Source organism: Musca autumnalis, unplaced genomic scaffold, assembly GCF_047663935.1.
Source record: "Musca autumnalis isolate F117 unplaced genomic scaffold, ASM4766393v1 scaffold_3, whole genome shotgun sequence".
Classification (NCBI taxonomy): domain Eukaryota; kingdom Metazoa; phylum Arthropoda; class Insecta; order Diptera; family Muscidae; genus Musca; species Musca autumnalis.
The window spans coordinates 127,955,816-127,978,359 of NW_027411866.1; the positions used below are offsets into that span (position 1 = coordinate 127,955,816).

The 22,544-nt window shown below is 33.4% G+C and overlaps 1 protein-coding gene and 1 non-coding gene across 4 annotated transcripts in view; one reads left to right on the forward strand and one right to left on the reverse strand.

Annotated features, from left to right (window-relative positions):
• Positions 1-22,544, reverse strand: part of rdgA (retinal degeneration A) — a 734,186-nt gene that overhangs the window by 63,493 nt on the left and 648,149 nt on the right. Inside the window, exons 2-4 of one of the 3 annotated variants that reach the window (XM_073974356.1) lie at positions 20,566-21,695; positions 13,774-13,912; positions 1,972-2,175 (exon numbers count right to left, since the gene is read on the reverse strand). In XM_073974356.1, coding sequence (XP_073830457.1) covers positions 1,972-2,175; positions 13,774-13,912; positions 20,566-21,575 — 1,353 coding nt within the window. In that variant the 5' untranslated portion in view covers positions 21,576-21,695. Of the gene's footprint in view, positions 1-1,971; positions 2,176-13,773; positions 13,913-20,565; positions 22,540-22,544 lie in introns of those variants that run through there. The other 2 variants (XM_073974357.1, XM_073974355.1) reach the window with 2 other exon arrangements.
• On the forward strand, positions 1,785-1,858 carry TRNAI-AAU (transfer RNA isoleucine (anticodon AAU)). The gene has a single exon. It is a non-coding gene; the product is annotated as a tRNA-Ile (tRNA).

Below are 22,544 nucleotides of genomic sequence, written 5' to 3' on the forward strand. Positions count from 1 at the left end.
ATTTCATGACAATAATCGTGGATTTTTTAAAGAATATTTTGAAGGACATTTCAAGGTAGTCTTGGATCTTTTAAAGAATATTTTGAAGGACATTTCGAGGTAATAATCGTGGATTTTGCTAAAGAATATTTTGAAGGACATTTCATTGCAATAATCGTGGATTTTTCTAAGGAATATTTCGAAGTAAATTTTAAGGCAATAATTGTGGATTTTCTAAAGAATATTTTGAAGGACATTTCAGGCAATAATCGTGGATTTTTGAAAGAATATATTAAAGGACATTTTAAGGCATTAGTCGTGGATTTTTCTAAAGAATATTTTGAAGGAATAATCGTGGATTTTTAAGGAACATTTCAAGGCAATAATCGTGGATTTTTAAGGAACATTTCAAGGCAATAATCGTAGATTTTTAAGGAAAATTTCAAGGCAACAATCGTGGATTACTTAAGGAATGATTTGAAGGACATGAGGATGATTCTCGCACGGATCAACCGATGGGGTCAAAACTTTGCCAGATCCAATACAAAGATGGGCCATATCAGATCACAATTTCTTTTACCTTCCCCACAAATCTTCTGAGTTTTTCGCTACATATGTTCACAAGATTACTCCCATAGACAAATAAAAGAATAGACAAAGAAATCCTCTCACCATAGACTAATGAATTTATCGACGTCAGATTACTCAATTTTTCCGCGGTCAAGTAACTCAAACCCGAAAACTGAAAAAAGATCGAAAACGATTTTTGAAGAAAATGCCAATATTTTCTTTGGTATTTTTATCTGCGAATAAAGTTTCCCCCATCAAAAATTAACCTTATGTAGTCTTTTGCCAGAACAAAATGTTAAGTTGTATTTTTTTGGCATTTTATATTGAGTTTCTTAGTTACCACACTCAATTCGAACATACTCGGTGAGAGCAATTCGTCGTCTATAAATCCATTGCAATAACAATACATTTTTAAACTATTTATGCTGGTAAGAGCCAACATTTGGGTAGTCTTTGACCAGATCTACATCCTCGTATAAACAAATTCAAATTCAAAATCTTACAGTTATCCCAAAACAAAATGCAATTGAGTGAGATGTCTGCGTAGTTTTTGTTAGAGCGACCCCTACAAAAAACAAGCACACTACAATTTCTCTTTCTATTCTTTTATTTGTTTATGTTACTCCTATAAAAATATTCTGAATTTTTATTTTGATTTTTATCAAATGTTTGTTGTTACATTCCCTTTATTGTCACAAATGTATGGCAACATTAAATTTTTAAAAAAACTCAACTGTTCTCTTTGTTTTTTCTCTTGCCACTTTCCTTAAACACACAGTTTATTTTATTTGCACTAAAAGAGATGTCTTTAGTAAAGGAAAAAATGTTTTGTTTTCAAAACGAAGAAATGTAAACAAGAAAAGCATGCAAATGCCGCCCTTTCCAACCTTTCCCAACAAAATGAAAGTGTTATTTTCAGTTCACACTTTTTCCGTGTGTGTTTGGCTGTGAATTCATGATATTCTTCACACATACGTTCGTTATATGGACTCATCAAGTATTTGTTAGGTAGTGATAAAAATTTGTTTTTGTCTCTCAACTAAATATAGAACGCCATAGACCGCCAATATGTGAAGAGAAATAACCCAACATAACATTTCTTGATAATGGGGTAGGTTGATGTGTTTGGTTGGTGTCTCGGCTAACATTAGCACAAGGGTGTGAGACACATAAGTGCCTGTGTGTGTGCATGTGCTTGTGGTCTGTGGTCATTTGTTTGTTTTGTTTTTTCAACCGGCCCATTAGCTCAGTTGGTTAGAGCGTCGTGCTAATAACGCGAAGGTCGCGGGTTCGATCCCCTCATGGGCCATATAATATAAATAATGTAATTTTTTAGTTTTTGTTTTTTCTGATTTCATAGTGATTTTTGTTGAATTTTTAAATGATAGTAAATATACATATATTTTTAATAGGGGAACTTACCTTTCCACATTGTTTACATTTGCCCTTTTCCATTTTACGATGCACCCAATGATGATGGGTAACCGATTGTTCCCTGTATTGCCGTACACCGACATCACGATACGTTGGCTTACAAGCTAATTGAGTCTTTTCATTAACAAATGGAATGCAATTTTGATGCGCAATTAATTGGCATGCCGAGCATTTCATGCGTTGTCCACTTTTCTGAAAGTTAAAAATAGAACAAATGTGAATTAGTAAAAAAAATAATTAAAAACACGACAGAAATTATCAGTCGTTTGCTGACAGAAATATAGTCTCAATGTATTAAAATTAGAGTCTTTAATATATGGATAGATTAAATAATAGTTTCCCCTGAGAATCTATTAAATAAAATATAAGTTTTGGTTTTTAGAACTTTCGAAGCCTGGTATCGAACAATATGACTTTTGGTAAAAGAATCCGTAAAAATTCAAAGCTATCCAAATAAACCAGATCTAAAACTGGATCTAAGCGCAAAATGTGGATTGAATGGTACCAGATTATTATATTTTCTTTCTGAATTATAAATCATTTTCAAAGGTCGTTGGACTTATCAATTTCTTAATTGACGAGCCACTAATTGTTGCTGTATTCAACATTTTTCTGTAATTTGTAAAATAATTTAAGAATCCATTAATATTCATAAATACCAAAAACAAAAACATTGTCTGACAATTGATATTGTTGATCTTAACGAAAATGGGAGACAACAACAATTACTCATCACATCAGTTTTTTGTTTGTTTTTAAAACGACAATTTGAACATTACCAGACATATGACAAATGAAATCGATCAATCAACAAATTAAAAGATACAAAAAATAATTGCAGACAAAATATTCGTTATTTAAAATAAAAAGTATGCCTCGCTGTCTGGCAAAGGGGAATTTCTACGGACCAATAAAAAATCTAATTTAGTTTTCAAAAATTTCATTGCTAATTGAAGTAAATAAAACATTTACATTTTCCATTTTCAGGCAGTGTTAAATACAGAAGTCAATGGTAAGACGAATTTAATTCTTATTTGGCCACGATTTTCAAATTGTTATTATTCATAAATTATCTAAGGCCGTATAACTTATCTATTCTCAAATTAACAACAAGTATACGCACTGAGTAACAATTTAATAATATTAGTCATACGTCACCCAAGTCATAAAAATTTATATTTAGATTTGATGGAGAATTTCTTGCTATTTTTAATCGAATACACTTTTAGATTGCTAATCATAATTTTTATTAGGTGCCTATAAATTTAGCATCAAGTATTTCTTCAAAATTTATATTTAAATTTTATGAGATTTATTTTAAAAATGCCTTGCGCTAATAATGCAGTAAATATTTCAATGTTGTGACCATCATGTGCGTATTGGGAATATTGGTGAATAAAATTTGTACTTGTTAATGTTATGTATGAGTTTATTTTTTATTGTGCTTGTGCCCAATAATGAAAAGATTGAAAATGCATTTTTCTTTGGAAAAAATATTTAAAGTCTGATTACTACATTCAACTATGAAAATTTGGATGGAGACTTCTTTGGTCAGGTATTGTGATTTGACACAGTGACGTATACGAGATGACAGTAATTATATGGCGACCTTGTTTTGGTTTTTATACCCTCCACCATAGAATGGGGGTATATTAAGTTTGTCACTACGTTTGTAACTACTCGAAATAGTCATTGTAGACCCCACAAACTATATATATTCTTGATCAGCGTGCAATTCTACATCGATATAGCCATGTCCGTCCGTCTGTGGAAATCACTCTAGCGTCTGAACGGATTGACGTAGGTGGATGAAATTTTGGAAACATCTTTTATTTATACGTAGGACTTTTGGTATTGAAAGCAGGCTATGTAGGTCCACGCTTTCGTATAGCCCCCATACAAAACGACGCGTGACGCGCCGTCGTTTTAAGGAATTTTTAAGATATTTGTCCCATTTTACCACCGAATTGGTTGTAATTTGGTATTTTGTGTCTCCACCAAAAAACATTCCTACCAAAGTTGGTTTATATAGGTCCACGTTTTAATAAAACCTCCATATAACGCCTCATATAAAGTACGCGCCATTTTAATATATTTTGAATGTATTAGTCCCATTTGACAACAGAATCGGTTGCAACTTTGTATTTTGTGTTTCCAGAGGCTAAGAAACATTTCTACCATTAAATGTTTATATTGGTCCACGTTTTGATATAGCCCCCATAGGACGATATCTCCCGATTTTCGGTATTTTGAAGGTTTTGGCCTCATTATCACACCGAGATGGCTGAAATTTGGTATTTAGTCTTCGTTGGGGGTATACAACTTTCCCCTCCCCAGGAATTTGTAGGTATAGGTCCGCGCCATCATATAGCCCCCATAGAACGGTAACTTCCGATTTTCGGTATTTTGAAGGTTGTGGCCACATTAATCCACCGAAATGGCTGAAATTTGTGGTGGTGGGTATAAAAAGTTCGGCCCGACCGAACTTATTTTTATAAAATACAAAATGGTAAATATATAAAAAATAAGTTATACAAAATATAAAACATAAAATGTAAATAATTAAATATACAATATAACATATAAAAAATAAATTGTGAAATATAAAACATATAAAAACTAAAATAATATATAAAACTATAACAAATAAAATATAAAATATAGAATTTCAAAAATATAAATTGTAAAATAGATAAAAAATAATTTAAAAAAAATTAAGTTTCAGTGTTTTATTTAGAAATGCACTTAAAATTAAAAAATAATTTGTCGCTTAGCCTCAATATATATATTCTTTCTCATGATAGAATCTCTCATATAAAACGCTTGCATTTAAATTGTGAATGGTGGCAAAATTAAACGGCAAGCGTTTTATTTGAGAGATTCTATCATGAGAAAGAATATATATATTGAGGCTAAGCGACAAATTATTTTTTAATTTTAAGTGCATTTCTAAATAAAACACTGAAACTTATTTTTTTTTAAATTATTTTTTATCTATTTTACAATTTATATTTTTGAAATTCTATATTTTATATTTTATTTGTTATAGAATATATATATTGAGAATATATATATTGAGGCAAAGCGACAAATTATTTTTTAATTTTAAGTGCATTTCTAAATAAAACACTGAAACTTAATTTTTTTAAATTATTTTTTATTTTTAACTTTTTAGTAAATACAATTTTTGACCACTGAGATCCCCAAATGCCGAATTACAGTCCATTTGAGCAGAAAATGTAGATTAAAATGCTTGAAATTGGGTGGTACAGTTATATGGATGCTATATTAAACCTTGACCTACGTCCACAATTTTTAGTGGGAAAGTTCCTGGACTATTGAGAACTCCAAATGCCAAGTTACAGCAAAATACCAGAAGTCGGGTGGTACCGTTATATGGAGGCTATAGGAAAAAATGGACCCATATTGATTTTGGTTTTATATTCATGTATTGTCATCTAAATCTGAAAAGTGTGCAAAGTTTTAGTTCGATTGGTCAACTACAACCGTGTTAAAGATCAGTTACCACATTTGAAAAGGGGGTCAAGTTAGACACCGTAAAAACACTGTTAAAATGGACCAATATTAGTTTTGATTTCATATTCATGTATTGTCATCCAAATCTAAAAAGTGTGGAAATTTTAAGTTCGATTGGTAAACTGCAACTATGTGAAAAATGAGTTACCAGATTTGAAAAGCAAATTAGATAAAACACTGTAAAACAGTGTAAAAATGGACCAATATTGGTTTTGATTTCATATTCGTGTATTGTCATCCAAATCTGAGAAGTGTGCAAAGTTTTAGTTCGATTGGTCAACTGCAACCGTGTCAAAAATGAGTTACCAGATTTGAACTAAACACACACAAAGGCAAGTTAAATAAAACACTGTAAAAATATAAAAATAATGTAAAAATATTAACTATAAATAATAAAATACAAAATTTGTTTTGTTATAGTTGACGATTCTATGATTTGATTGCTTAAGTCTGGGGTATTCCCCCATTTACAGAGAGTAATGTTTACAAAACGCACATAATGTAACATATAAAATTAAAATAAAAAATTTGAAATAAATTATGCAAAATAAAAAATATATATCTTATGCAATATGAAATATAAAGTTAAGATATAAAATAAAAAGATAAATATAAAATTTAAACCATATAGAATGTAAAGTATAAAATATAAATACAACATATAAAATACAAAATACATATAAAATTATAATAATGTAAAATATAAAATAAACAAGTAAAAAAGTATCAGTCGGCTTTGCCGACAGAGATATACCCTCAGCCTGTGTATATTGAAACAATTTTTTTTCCCAAAATACGTATGTATTTAGGGTTTTTTTTTTAAATTTTGGGCGTTTGAACCGACAAAAATGTTGATTAGGATTAAAGATCAAAAGTTTTGCGTAGGAGATACTAAAAGGAATGGATCGACATTGACCGTTATGGAAGTGGATCTCCAACCACAACATATGGTGCCATAGGGGGTTTTTACACTCTTCGGGCTGTTTGCTCAAGAAGTATGGACTTGCCCCTAAAAAAACTTTTACCATCGTAATTGAGGCAGCGAATGCAAGTTGCTTCAACAAAAAGTAAAGTGATTCGAATCAGGTCTTAAAGTGAACTTATCCGAAATTTTGTGTAGGAGGTACCGGATGGAATGGAAAAATATGGTCCATATTTGAACCTGATCTGTATCTGGTAGATATATTAGGATGTGTAAAGTATAGACCAATTCGGCCACTCCCTTCAAGAGTTACCGTACGAACAATTTTTCCGGACATTTTTAAATTTTTGTGGGGGAGGTACCTGAAGGAGTGGACCGATATGGCTTATCTTCAAACCTAAACTATGTTTGGACAAAATATTACTAAGGCCAAATTTTGGACCGAATCGGCAGATCCGTTCGAGAGTTTTCTTGTGCTCCAACCACCTCACACGGTGTCATAGGGGTTTTTTTGCAACTTTCAGGCTATTTTCTCAGGAAGTGTGGACTTGCCCCTAATGAAACTTGTACCGTAGTATGGAGGGCAGTGAATACAAGTTGCTAAAACAAAAATCAAAGCGATTCGAGAGATGGCCCTAAACTGAACTTTTCCGAAATTTTGTGTGGGAGGTACCTGAAGGAGTGGACCGATTGAGTCCATATTGAAACCTTATTTAAGTCTGGTACATATCGCACGATGGGCGAAGTATGGTCCAAATCGGTTACTCCCTTCATGAGTTATGGTGCGCAAATTTTTGAACTTTTGTGGGGGAGGTACCGGAAGGAGTGGACCGATATAGCCCATTTTCGAACTTAAACTAAGTTTGGGTAAAATATTACGAAGGCCAAAATTTGAACCGAATCGGTTTATCCGTTCGAGAGTTATCGTGCGCTCCAGCCAGCCAGAGAGACAGACGGACGGACATTGCTCAATCGACTCCAAATTGTCTGGAACACATTTCGTCCAAACATACTTGGGGTCTAAAACCATTATTTCGATGAAGCACATTTTGCCCGTATGAAAGTGTGTATACCCTCGCTAGCATAAATGCTAAAGAAATAAAAATATAATAAAAATTAAAAATAAAATATATATAAATAAAAATCAAATGTCTTTCATTGGTAATGGCATCAGTTGAGTACGGCTGGACCGATTTGGATAATTTTTTGTTTTAAATGTTCGTCATAACCCAACTTAAGTTTATATGCAGAGAAAAGTTTGACCACACCCACTTATTTCAATTTTTCAATTTTAATCTTTTCTACAAAAACTACTGAACTGATTTTTCGGAAATTGTCAGGGACCCCGGTTAAAATAGGCTACTAATTTTGTTGAATTTTGGAGGGGCGGTGCACTTCCTCTTATAACCTATTTTTTAAAATGCTATATTTAAAATAATTACGAATGTATCGATTTGGAAATTAATTTGCGAGACAATTGTGGTTGAATATCCGACCTTACGTACTTTTTTTGGATCCAAAGGCTTGACCATGCCCACTTTTTAAAATATGTTACATCTACAAAACTACTGAACCGATTTTTCTTTTCAGGGAATGTGCAGGGATGACTTTCGGTGGAAACAGGATGGATATTTTCTTGAATTTCGAAAAGGGCGAGGTACTTGCCTTTGCCATATGTAAAAAAACACAATATCTTTATGAATAAAAATCAAATGCCGTCATAACCCAACTTATACCCTAGACAGACGCCAGCCTTAATTCAAATTAATTCGTGCATTATCCACATTCTTAATGCACAAAATCAAAAGGAATTTAAACTGAATTTAGGTATTTCAATATGGCAATGCTGTAAACACAATTTGCATTGAAAACAACAACAAAACAGTTGTTTACCAGCAAACAGCTGTTTCGTAAATGCAGAAACTGTCGTCTGTCAGGTAAAAATTAAATGCACATGTTAATGCAAACGTTGTCTTCTGTCTAGGGTATTAGGCTTTTAGACCACTTTTTTCAATTTTCATTTCAATTAAAATTTTCCACTTAAAGTTTTTCTGCAAAAACTACTCAACAGATTTTCCTAAAATTGTCAGGGCAAAGGCTACATATTTTATAGAATTCCAGAGGGGGCGGGGTACCTCCCCTATGCGATATTTTTAAAAACGCCATATTTGCAAAAATTATGAATGTATCGGTTTAAACATTTACGGATTAATCTACAATGTAGTACTTATTTGGAGCCGAAAGACCCAACCACGCCTGTTTTTTAATGTTATATCTCCAATACTACTGAACCTATTTCCATCAAATTTGCAACAAAAGCCCAATGTTTGCCTTGTTATGTATATTTTATGAATTTCGGAGGAGTTGGGGTACCTTCCTCACGCCTTTCTTTTAAATGCTATATGTATAAGCCAAACTTATGATGATATTGGATTCAGCATAAATTTTGGGATGCAATGGGGTTGAGTGAACCCAAGGTACATATTTGGAGCCAAAATACCAGACCACGCCCACTTTCCACTTTCAGCATAAATTTTGGGAGGCAATGGGGTTGAGTGAACCCAAGGAACATATTTGGAGCCAAAATACCGGACCACGCCCACTTTTTTAAATATGTTATATCTTGAAAACTAATGACAACACCCACTCTTTTCAATACCTTATTTTTCCAAAACTATTGAACCTTATTTCATGCAATTTTCAGAAAATGTTCAGGAATATCCCGTCATCCAAAATGCGGACGAATTTCGGGAGCCTATTTTTTTAAATCGCTATATTTGCTAAACTTATGAATGCATCGATCTGCAAATTAATTTTCGAGACAACGGTGGTTGCGCCCCCGATCAAAAAAAAAAAAAAAAAAAAAAAACGATATATTTACAAATTTCCATAAATGGTGAGGTTCAACGGTCCATCAGCCATGAAAAACTAAAACATATAAGTCTCAATAAGCGGGAGAATTCGACTAAACCATTTTTTAAACTTTTGTAATTATATCGTTTTAGGATAAAGACGATAATAAATTGTGGTGTACGTTTTACCAAGAAAAAGCTAAAAAGACCTTGTCACTCACATACCTTGTCACTCAATATAGCAGATTACCTTTTGAAGTCTCTGAAACTTTAACAAAAAAAAGACAATAAAATTCCACCCTCCGGAATATCTTATCTGAAAATAGTTCCAAAAGTAGCTGGACGTATTGTGAAGTGCATTAATCCTCGTCAATGGGGAATGTAAATACGCTTTAAATTCATTACCTTCTACATCGGGTTTCACAATCACTTACTCCAAGCTGGAACTATGCAGATTTCTTTTATTCTAAACCTGCCCAAAACAAAAAAAAGTTGAGAGATGGTGGGGGATCTCTCAACTTTTTTAAAATCTTCTCCAATTTCACTTGATTTTAAATTATGTCTTCGAGGTCTTCGCTTGTTCAATTATAGGAACAAATACTAACAATCTATTCCTTTGGTCACATAAATCTAAACCTTGAAAAACAGATAATACAAACCGAGATAGTAGTGTAAACGACCGTGATTTATTGGCAACTTAGAATTTTAATTTTGTTTGTTTCATTTTATTTGTTCGGATTAAGGTATGGAATACTCTTAATCATTAATTTATGCCTTCTTTATGATCATATTTTATTTGTAAACAAACATCATTGGAACTCCAGAAGTCGATAAATCTTGAAATTGACAAATTCCAACAATAGCAATCTGTGACCTATAACATTCATCAATTCGGCTTCAGCAAAATGTTCCTTCTATTGGCATTGATAAACAAAGAAACGATGGCACGTCTCGTTCATGCTCCACTGGGATTCTCAGCACAAAGTATTTCAATTTATAGATTTTGCATCCATTTAGCCTGTAATCAGGGAAACACTGAATTAAGAGAAAGTCAATATCACTTTCACTACACTCACTTTTTTCTGCTTTTTAAATGAGCATTTTCTATTTAGAATTCACTAGACTTGAATTTTGCTTTTTTCTCCTCACTCCATATCACTTATAGTGTTTTGTTTTGTTTTTGTCGTTTATCACTCCATGCTCATTCATATGTTCTATTCATGGTATGTCTTGATCTCTCATCTTTCGTATTCACCACTGAAGTAGATAAAAGGTGATTGTCTCGGATATATGTAATCACAGTGTAGAACATTTAATTAATTGCATTTAATTTCTTAAATACACTGGAAAAATAAATTAAATGGCGATTTTCAAAATCTACGCAATTTATTTCGTAGATTCAATCATTTTTTCATTTTAATTTATAAATTATTTTTCGATAAAATTATCGATAACAATTAGATATTGAAGTGGCAACTTCACGCACTGACCTGACGTTTCTGTATACGATATTTCATATTTTCCTTTGCACAGACTTTTAACTACAGCCAACATAGCTGTGGTATTACATTAAAAAATTTAATTCTTTCTTTCTTTCGGAAACAGTTAATCAAATCACATCTAGAGTGCAAAAAAAAAATCTAAAAATCGTCAAAGTCTTAAACATAACCTGAATTTCAAGTGATAAACTGTGATATTATCATCCAACAATTATTCAATATTTTACACCTGAAGGTAAATTTCTTATTTCGGCCCAGAAAGAATCCTATTGTTAACCAAAGTGATTTTTAGGGAATCAGTGAGCATAACCTGTACAAAACCAGACGTATTGAAAAAACCGTGTGTGTGGTAATAATTGCCTGATCCTGAATATTTTTCTGTCTGCCTGTGGCAAAAGCAATTATATTAAATATAATTTTCAAAAACCTCCAAACCTCTACAGAAGATCACACTACCCACGGGGTAGCTGTGGATCTGGAAATATTTATACGGTGCCTTTTCCGACGCACTTTAAAAAATTCGGCCGCTTAGAAGTCTTCCCAACGGTACCATTTCGATCTTTCTGTTGGCATATATTGGAGTCTCCGATAAGAATTTCACGTTATGACTTGGAAGTTGCATAACCACATAACCACATAACCTACATTCGATTCGCCATCATATTACTTTAACCTTGAAGTGATCTAATCAAAACCTAACCTTAATTGAAAAGGTTCAAAATATTTGGTCTACTGCTACGAATATTCATTTAGTCCAAGCATTTTGGTTATTGCCTATTCGGAAGACAGAAGTGCAAATAAAACACCATTCTACTATTCCAATGTACCATTATCTGCCTGGCAACATATTCTAATTTGGCTGGTTTCCGTTTGAACTCCCAACAAAGTTTGCCAAATATGTCCCAAAGGAGTGAAGGTTTAGTCTGACATAACCCCATAACTATCTCTGAAGTCCCACTTCTATACATGCTGCTTTGAGGAACGAAGACTATAAACCTGCAACTAAACTGAGCATGCATCAAAAATTGGAAAAATTCCATTCAACTATCAATAATTAGCAACCCCAATGACCATTAGGCAAATGGTATAGCGATGATGGAATATATATACTTATTTAAATAAGGCTGATCAAATTCATAACCATAAAACAAGTATCGTTTAAATATTTTTCATTAAGATAAAATTGAACATGATATGCAATTTAGTAATATTTGATTATTTAAGCGTAAATATCTTTTAAAAAGTGTTTTACTGAATTCTTTATACAACACTTGAATTTATCATATATAAATGTATGAAATTAAACATATTTAATATATGATTAAATATCTTTCATAAATGTAGATTTTATTTCTCCAAAGATTGCATATCAAGTTCAATTATTTTCAATTTCGATGATTAATTTAAATTTAATTCATTTATTTGCACGATAGATAAATTTAATGACATATCGCATGATAGAAAAACATCACCCAATCTAGAGTAATATTTACACCTTCCACCATAATTACCTAGCAAACTGTACAAGCATCCAGAACTTGAGAAGGCCTTCATCAATTCCGGAGATTGTGGTAAGTCGTACAAACCAACGTATTTGTATTGTATAGATTAATGAGAGCAATTATGCAAATAAGAGATATTTCATTGTCGAAACTCAGTGTGCTCTCTTCAATCAGTGAGAACCCACTATAGTTTTTTTTTATCTCTTAATCAATAATTTAACATAATGCACTCATTTTATGCTCTTGTGTGGTGATTTCTATCGTTGTTTTTTTTTATTCCAACCTAAGTATCAATTAATTAGACATTAGAGGTATTCACTCTTAAAGCTCTTTTTTTCGTGCATAATTTTTAAATTTTAAAATCATTATTATGTATACTAGTATTTTTCTTTTCGTCTGAATTTTCTTTAATATTAATATAACATATTGTCTACCTAACTATGAATTGAATAAAATTATGATAGAATTCAAAATGAATTGGTAATTGAATTATAAGACGTTTTCTTACATAAAGGGATGATTGTCTAGTTTTGGAGTGACATATAATAGGGGTCCATATAAATGTAGCCATTATGGACATAGGATGGAGTGGGTTTTGAGGCAATTTCTCAACACCATCAGAGAAATTGAATCATCTATAGCTTTTATTTTAACAACCAAAGTTCATTTAACCATAACTTCCATTTCATTTTCGTTTATTGGGGTCATAGTTTACAGACTTATTTCTTGCTTATATTATAATTGGTCCACCTTTAGATTATTCGATTTTTTCTTGTTAGTTTGTTTATGAGGGAGTCTAAAATAATATCTGTTTTGTCAAAATACATTGATCTTAGAAGGACAAGAACCCCCCTATCCCGACTGCAGCTACCTAAAATGGCTCCCGCTGTCCTATCCTAGATCAAAGGTCCTGATGCATTGTATACAATAAAATTGCATCCTAACGAAGGTTCCCTTCGGTACATTACAAAATCCGTAAGAGGAAAGAAAGGTTACAGACAAAATCTGCTAGTAAATTTGAAATCATGCTCGGTTTGACAATGGACCGAAGAAGTGAGGTAGAAAATACTTATTTTTGAATTGTCAAGCATAAAGTCCATAAAAAGTTGTCATTAAAAATAATTACGACGGATCAGCAACGCGGACCCGGGTCAGCGAGTATAAAATATGAATTATAATAATAAAAATAAAAAAAATATTATAGATAAAATATAACCTATTAACGTATGTCTGTGACTTCGGATGTGGTCATACTTTCTGAGTATTTGATTGAGGTGAGTGGTCTCAAAAGCATGGTTACATAGAAACGCAAATGATATGGCAATTTCCTTAAATCTGAATTTCTTACAGTTTAGAAAAAATTCTTCATTTTGAGAAAACTTTCAAGAATTTCAATCATTGTACGATGACGTCTGGGTTTCGAAATTCTTATTATATCTCTATTTATTTCTTAATTGAGTCCATATTCTAATACTTACAATGCATTCCTCATTGAGGCAGCATAAGTCACCCGACACTGATGTTGGTTTCCAATAATGTTCACCTTGAATGGCATTTTCCGTCCAATCGGGAACAATGCGAATGGGTCTTCTGGTGCCCAGTGATGGACCAGTTCTTCTGCAAAGAAAACCAGAAGAAACAAAAAATTATTTACAAGAAATTCCCAAATAAAAATTATGAATAATACAAGAAAATAAAAAACATTATCTACTAAACCGATATTAAGTTATACACATAGCAATATACCGGAATTATCTTATTATACAGTCAACTTACTGTGATTTATATGCATTAATGTTTAACAACTTTCTAAGGGCGTATTAGTAGCGGCATAACTCATACGCTACCTTTTTTCTTCAATATATTGCCAAGTGAATAAATGTTCAATGAATTTTTAGTGCAAATACAGCTTCGAGGAAATACACGAAAATTAAAAAAATAAAAATACAATAGCATGAGATAAGTTACATTGTTATATTCTTCCTCACCCATATGTACATAAATCTGATTTAAACACATCCATGCAAATACCTTTAATATTATTATTTTTTTGCCAAATAACCACAAACACAAAATGACAATACTAACGGGTTCCATGAAAAAATACATACATATGTATATCCACTTATCCGTGTAGACAGATAACGATCGCATGCCACAAAAATGTTGTCGTTAGGGATTATGTTATAGGATGTAATGACATTTGCAGTCTATTATTTTGAGAATGGGCAACTTCTTTGCATAGGCTTTTTTTGGAAAATCTTGAAGATTGCTTTAGGCGCCATTGTTGTGTACTTTCACGCGGAGGGTCAATGGTTATGTCTATGCTAAACATGACATATGGGCTCACCGATAAGGAGGAGGTCTTATTTTATGGGGACAAGATCAGTAATAAATTTCTGCTGTGATAAAATCCCTCCGCGGAATGCTAACATTCTTTGCCATGAGCCAAATCTCTCCCCATTTTCATTTTAGGATACTCGTGGGAAATATTTTTGGTGGGCAAAGATTGAAATCTGTTGGGTAGGTTATATAGATCTAAGTTTATGAAAAAGACTTCCTATAATTTTTCTTAATTTCTTGCAAACCTTTTGCCCCACATTTTCGTTACAATCTAATATTTTTATTATTATGTTTTTTTTTGTCATACAAATTGAATAATTTTACATACAATTCTGCTTGACTTTTTATGTTGGCTTTGTAGCCTTACATATTTTGTAAATAAAGCTGGAGATTTTCAACAACAGAGTTTATTACGTGTAATGTGATGAAGTGTAAAAGGGAATTATATTTTGGTAGTTGTGCTGCGATTTCAGCAGATGTTGGTAATGTTGGCAATTGTCGGTATGCTGTATACGGTGATAATGATGATGACTTCCATAAAAAAACAAGTTTATAAAAAAAAGGTATCTGAACATAACTTTGCTGTAAGGCAAAATAAGGATTCTTTAACTTTTGGTGGTGCGTATAAGTGGTGACGTTGATCATACGCAATCCATTTGTATGTCTTAATATGTAATAAATTTCGTTTATTTTGTTTTAATAAAATGAAATTATAGAACAAAAACTAACCTCACCTCTAAATACCGGAGATATTCCTCCATGACTGAAACATTTAAAAAAATTTCGAAAGAAAGGGTATCGCGAAAATTTTAAAATAATTAATTAATAAAAATAATCATTGGCTAACCTCATGTAGTCTTGTCATATTTTCTGAGGTTTTAGTAGAGGTGATAGCTCTCAAAAGCATGCGTACATGCAACATCAGATGAGATTGTACTTGAAATGCTCATGGGTATTTTTTCGAAGATGATCGCCAGGTTTTCTAGAGTAGACCATGAACATACTGAAGACCAGACTTTGGCCTACAGAATGCCATGAAGTCTTACAAAAAACGATGAGGTCTTCCGTGATCTTCGAGAAGATCACAATGATGGCTTTTTTGGTCTTATTGATGTTAATGGTCTATGGACCATGAAGTTTTATACGATGTGATATATGGTATAGTTTTATGGAATACGATGACTTTTTCTAGGGTCTTATGGAATATCTTGAGGTCTTCTATAAAGAACACAAAGTCATGAAATGATCTATGTAGACCAGTATATCTTCAACGGTCGTCTAGAAGTCCATGAGCTCTTCCATCGAACTATAGAAAACCATGAGGTCGAACAAATGGTATTTTAGTACATTTTGAGGACTATAAGACCTTCAATGGCCTGATCATGAGAACTGCTGTGGTTTTACAGAAGGTATTCTTTGTCTTATAGAAAACCGCGAAGATTCCTACGGTCCAGACCATGAGGTCTTCTATTATCTTCTAAGATAACTCTGTGGCGTCCATGGTCTTGTAGCAGATTTTCATGTGTTTCAGACCATCAGCCTTTTTTTAGAATTATAGGGGACACTGAGGTTTTCTGTGGACTTTTGGAATACCAAAACGTATTCTATAAAGATCACAAAGTCGTCTAAACGATAATTGAGTTTTCTATGAAGACATACATTCTACATTCATCTAGAATTCTCTAAATATGGAACTTTAGTAGACCATGAGGTAGAATAAACGGACTGTAGAAGATCGTAAGGTCTTTGAGATCTTCAATGGTGTGATAAAATATCTTTAGGTTTTCTACAGTCTAGAGCAGTGCATCAAGAAATTCATGAGATTCTCTGTGGCCTTAGAGGAGGCCATAAGGATTTTAAAAATGGTTGTCATGTCTTCTATGGGGATATAGAAGTTCGTGATTTATGTTATGACCTTATAAAGTGTCGTTATAACTTGTTATGGTCTTATTAAAGACCACGAGGCCTTCAAAGATGTTTACAAGTCCATGTGGTCTTATATATATAATAAAATTCTTTGGATATGACATAAATGTAGAATTCTCTTTTCTCTTAATTAACAGCTTTTGTATTTTTAATCAAATTATTATTGAATATTTAATAATATTTTTTGTTTCATTGTAGATGTATGACTGAAAATGTACCAATAAAAAGTCTTGTTTCCATTAACGAATCCACAACTTTATAATTTCTTAATTCTGCAGCAAGGATTGTAGATCTAGATCTTGAAATCGAAATTTTCCTGTTAAAAATGTTTACTCCCAAACAGAAAAAAATCTTGTTTCCATTAACGAATTCCCAAAAAAAATGACTATAAAACATTGAAAATATTTATAGAGATATATTATTATAATTTTTTTAAACTTCCGTGAGGTCTCATTGAAGACCGTGGGACCTTCTCCTTAAAAGTCCATGAGGTGTTCTGCGATTTTTTTAAAAAATCAATGAGTTTTCTAGGATCTTTCACTAGTCGATGAGGTCATTGCAAAATACCACCCGGTCTCCTTTTTAGATTATCATAAGAAATTCTATAGTCTGTTCAAGCAGCATAAGGGCTTTTGTAATATTATAGAAGATCATTAGCTCTCCTATAGGCTATAGAATATCATAAGGGTTTTGTTCACTCGTCGAACAGGCAGATTTTGTAATAATGTTTTGGTGAGGTTATTTTGTGTAGAGGAGAGAGATAGATAAACAGGAATCTATTTTTAATATACAGTCCACTTATAGAGATAAGAGTATGGTGGGGTTCTTCTCACCAAGAGTAGAATAAAGTGAGGTAAGACTTTCTATAGGCAGAATACCTCCTAAGGTCTTCTATAGCCGGAAGACCTTGTAAAGGTCGTAGTCAGAAGATTTGCTAAAGGCCCTCTGTGGGCATTATACCTTAATACCTCCTAAAGTTCTTCTAAAATCAGGAGACCATCTAAAAGTCTTCTATAATCAAAAGACCTACTAAAGCTCTTCTAATGATCGTCTAAAGGCAGAAGGCCTTCTCAAGGTCTTCTATAGTCAGAAGACCGTTTAAAGGTCTTCTATAAGCAGAAAACTTTCTAATGATCTTCTATAGTCAGAAGACCTACTTAAGGAATATGTCTGATATAGATTACTGGATGTAATCTATGCTGCAGACTGATAAGCATTTGTAGCGATTTTGCTTGCCACACATAAGATAACAAAGTATGTGTATGACCCCTCCAAAATATTATATGGTAAATGCGTTCGTACACATTTATGCACGGCAACCATTCAAATAAGAAAGTCGCATTGTCCTCAGTCGCAGATCTCAGTCTCATTGAGCCCAAAAATTGCTAGCAAGCCTCAAAAGTGAGGAAATTGGTTCAGCTGGGAGAAAAAGTGGTGTAGTGCCTCATAAGCATTCACTGAGAAATAACTTTTTGTCTTTGTTAGAAATATAAATTCAGTTTAACACTGGTCCTTTGAGTTGGTTTAGCGGCCTACACCAAGAAACTGAGAAAGCTGTGAATTTGCTGCAGTCCTATGAAACTGGTGAAGTATTCATATCCAAGTGTGGATATTGTCCTTAAGGAATATTCACCAGGTCCTTAAGGAATATTCACCAGGGTGCGTCAGAAGAAGACGGCCGCAAAATTCGAATATGAAGTGGGGAGATTTCTTGTTCTCATCAACTGGGCTATTGAGGAGGTCAGTGAAACCCAGACTGAGGAGTACAAAGAAGCCGTATATAATTACGTTGAAAGTCAGCGGGCTTCAGCATCGATGCTGGCAGCAAACAATGGAATAGTAAACATGGTCTAATTAAAGCACTAGGCCTACATGGTCTTTCAGGATGATGTATTTTATGGTGTAATAGACTACCACGAATTTTTCATAGATAATTTGGACATAGAAAAGGCAGCGAAGTATTTTCTGTTCTCATAAAAGACCGCGAGACCTCTAATTGACTTGTGGAATACCGCAAAAGACCATGACAAATTCTGAGACCTTATAAGAGATCATGGGGTATCTTATGGTCAGAAAGAATATGTCTTAAGAATACCATGGGCTACTATCTAATTTTGTTTCAATAAATTCTTTCTCTTGGGATATCATACGTAATACGTCGTGTCACTATCCTAATTATACCCTCAGCCTTTAGGCTATGAAGGGTATATACACTTTCATACGGGCAAAATGTGCCTCATCGAAATAATGGTTTTAGACCCCAAGTATGTTTGGACGAAATGTGTTTTAGACAATTTGGAGTCGATTGAGCAATGTCCGTCCGTCTGTCTGTCTGGCTGGCTGGAGCGCACGATAACTCTCGAAGGGATGAACCGATTCGGTTCAAATTTTGGCTTTCGTAATATTTTGTCCAAACTTAGTTTAAGTTCGAAGATGAGCTATATCGGTCCACTCCTTCCGGTACCTCCCCCACGAAAGTTCAAAAATGTTCGGAAAATTTGTACGCACGATAACTCTTGAAGGGTGTAACCGATTTGGCCCATACTTTGCCCATCGTGGAGCGTGTACCAGACTTAGATCAGGTTTTAATATGGACTCAATCGGTCCACTCCGTCGGGTACCTCCCACACAAAATTTTGGAAAAGTTCAGTTTAGGAACATCTCTCGAATCGCTTTGATTTTTGCTTTAGCAACTTGTATTCACTGCCCTCCATACGACGGTATAAGTTTCATCAGGGGCAAGTCCATACTTCCTGAGAAAATAGCCTGAAAGTTCCAAAAAACCCCTATGACACCGTGTGAGGAGGTTGGAGGGAAAAATAACTCTCGAACAGGTCTGCCGATTCGGTCCAAAGTTTGGCCTTAGTAATATTTTGTCCAAACATAGTTTAAGTTCGAAGATAAGCCATATCGGTCCACTCCTTCAGGTACCTCCCCCACAAAAGTTCAAAAATGTTCGGAAAAATTGTGCGTACGATAACTCTTGAAGAGAGTGGCCGAATTGGTCCATACTTTACACATCCTTATATATCTACCAGATATAGATCAGGTTCAAATATGGACTATATTTGTCCACTCCATCCGGTACCTCCCACTCAAAATTTCGGATACATGTTCACTTTAAGACCTGCTTTCGAATCACTTTGATTTTTGTTGAAGCAACTTGCATTGCTGCCTCAATTGCGATGGTAAAAGTTGTTTCAGGGGCAAGTTCATACTTCTTGAGCAAACATCCCTAAAAACCCCTATGGTACCACATGTAGTGGCTGGAGATCCATTCTTTTTAGTATCTCCTCCGCAAAACTTTTGATATTAAATCCTAATCAACATTTTTGTCAGTTCAAACGCCCAAAATTTTTAAAACTCCCTAAATACATGCGTTTTTGGAAACAAATTTTTTCAATATACACAGGCTGAGGGTATATCTCTGTCGGCAAAGCCGACTGATACTTTTTTACTTGTTTTTAAGTTCCAGTTTGCCTTATTATGCTGATGGTTTTCATCGAGATTTTCGCCTTGATAAGTTAAAATATCCATTTCATTGGCTTCAACGTCCCACCTTCTCACCAATGTAAGATTTTCTGATACAATCCAGAAGAAACCGGACATATGTTCAAAATTGGAACATAACTCTAAATTGAATGCAACGTCCCGTCATTTGCTAATAAACTTAAAGTTTTATTTCAAACATAGAAAACCGACCAACTAACATTTTCGTTACGCGCCTAAAAGTATACACCACTTATCGGAAAACGAAATAATTGCAAAATTACATTTACAATATACCACACCTTTTAATTTTTCCATTTTTATATTTTACCCGAACAAAAAGCATTGTCATATGTTCCTTATGCGCCTAAAAGTATACACCACACATGCGTTAATAACACTAATTAATGGTAATATGATTATATCACAAATATTGTTGAAATTTTCTTCCTGAAACTACTTCAAAGCTTTTCCCTTCCAAAAAAAAAATATAAACATGTTTCATCACTTACCGCTGACGTCGCATGGCACCCAAGGAATCTAATTTCCTTTGGCGAAATGCTGATTTCCTTTGCATACCAATCGATGAGCGACGAAATTGACGCGTCAACAGATCATTTGAATTGGTAGCATATAAGGCGGCCGGCGAGGGAGAGGGTGATTTAGTGCTACGTTCCAATTCTGAATCTGAATACATGGCGGGAGGTGTTGGTGAATAATCACTAAACACAGAATCACAAGTATTATTGCCATTGTCATCAGAACTTTCCAAAGACATTGGATTACTTGGATGCTGATGACGGTGGTGGTGGTGAGGTCCATGGTTATGATGATGGTGGTGGTGATGATGTTGTTTGTGTCTTCTTTGCTGCCCATTATGATGGTCGTTTTGATCCGCCACATCGCTAAATTCTTCATAGCTTGAGATGCAATCATCATCAGTTTCATCCTGCATACACAGCAGTAAATGGTCCAAGTTAAAAATATCGGAATGACTATCACTGCTGGTTGTACTGCTGCTGCTACTACTACTACTGCTGCTGCTGCTGCTCGAGCTACTATCATTATTGCTACTGCAATATGTAATGCAAATACTTGTTGTGGTAGTTGTGTTATTGTTGTTGTTATTATACGCCACAACTTGGTTGCAAGCAGGGCTAGCTGTTATATTGTAATTTTGTTGATTATTGTTATTGCTTTCGTTGGTTTCCTTGGAGTTTTGATTATTAGCTGTGTTATTATTATTATTGCTATTGCTTTCATTAGTCCCTCTAATGCTACTTCTCGTAGTAGTGGTAATGCTGGTAAGGTAATCACTGCTGCTAGTTTGGGTCGACATGTTAGTCATTGTTTTTGTTGTTGTTATAATTAGGGCAGCCATAGTTGAAGTTGTTGGTGTTGTTGTGGTGGTGGCTTTGTTGTTTAGGGTTGTTGCTGGTGCTGTGGCCATTTTAAATTCTTGCAATTTGTTGATTTCCTCACCAAGGGTCTTTTCATCCAAAGTCAAGTGTGAAATAAACATTTACGTTGCGGGGTTAGAAACTCACTTTTTGTTATTGGCACAGAAATTGCGGGTTTACGTTATGAGTTTTTATCACAGATAATTGTTATGGTTTTCACAAATTATTGCCTTTTAGTTACGCTATTAAAATAATTATTTAAAAATTATCATTAAGTTTTACTTTTTTCTGGCTTACATATTGTCTTCTATATTTTCCAATTCCCCGACAAGATTGTTGCTTTCATTCATTATTCAAAAACAAAATATATTGCCACTTTTTATCACTTAATCTTAATAATCATTTGTTTGGGAGTTTCATTACGAAATTGAGTTCCACTAATCAAAATATTAATAACTTAAGCTACGCAGTGTGCAGTGCGCGGTGACACGCTTGACTTTACCACAGGTTTAACGTTCAACCCCAAAGAGAGAAAATGAAAATACGAATGAAAGATAAATTGCCATGAGAGAGATAAAGATAAACACTTACAAACAAATCGAGAAAAAACTAACAATACACATAAAATATAAAAATCCAATGAATATAATTATGAACAATAAGAACAACAGCAACAACAACAACATTGTCAGCGGCAACAAACGAATGAATCCAGGTGCATTCATAAAGTAATTAAGTTGGTTTTTATTCTACACATGTGGGCTATACATATTAGGGTGGATTTTCTATTATTCATGTCCATTGTTGCAAACAAAAATGCCATTCTTTCTTCTTTGTTTCATAATTCATTTCATTTTTTTTTATTTCAAATTTATAGATGATATGAAGCAAAATGACACATTGTTGCTAAAATTAAATAAGGAAGTCTATAAAAATATTATTGTGATTGATGTAGATTTTTATTGTCATGGAATGTAAATCATTCGTTGTCAAAATGATATACATTCTGTCATATCCATGTCCCAAGAATTTTCTTTTCTCTTAATTAATGGCTTTGTATTTTAAATGGAATTATTATTTAACAATATCTT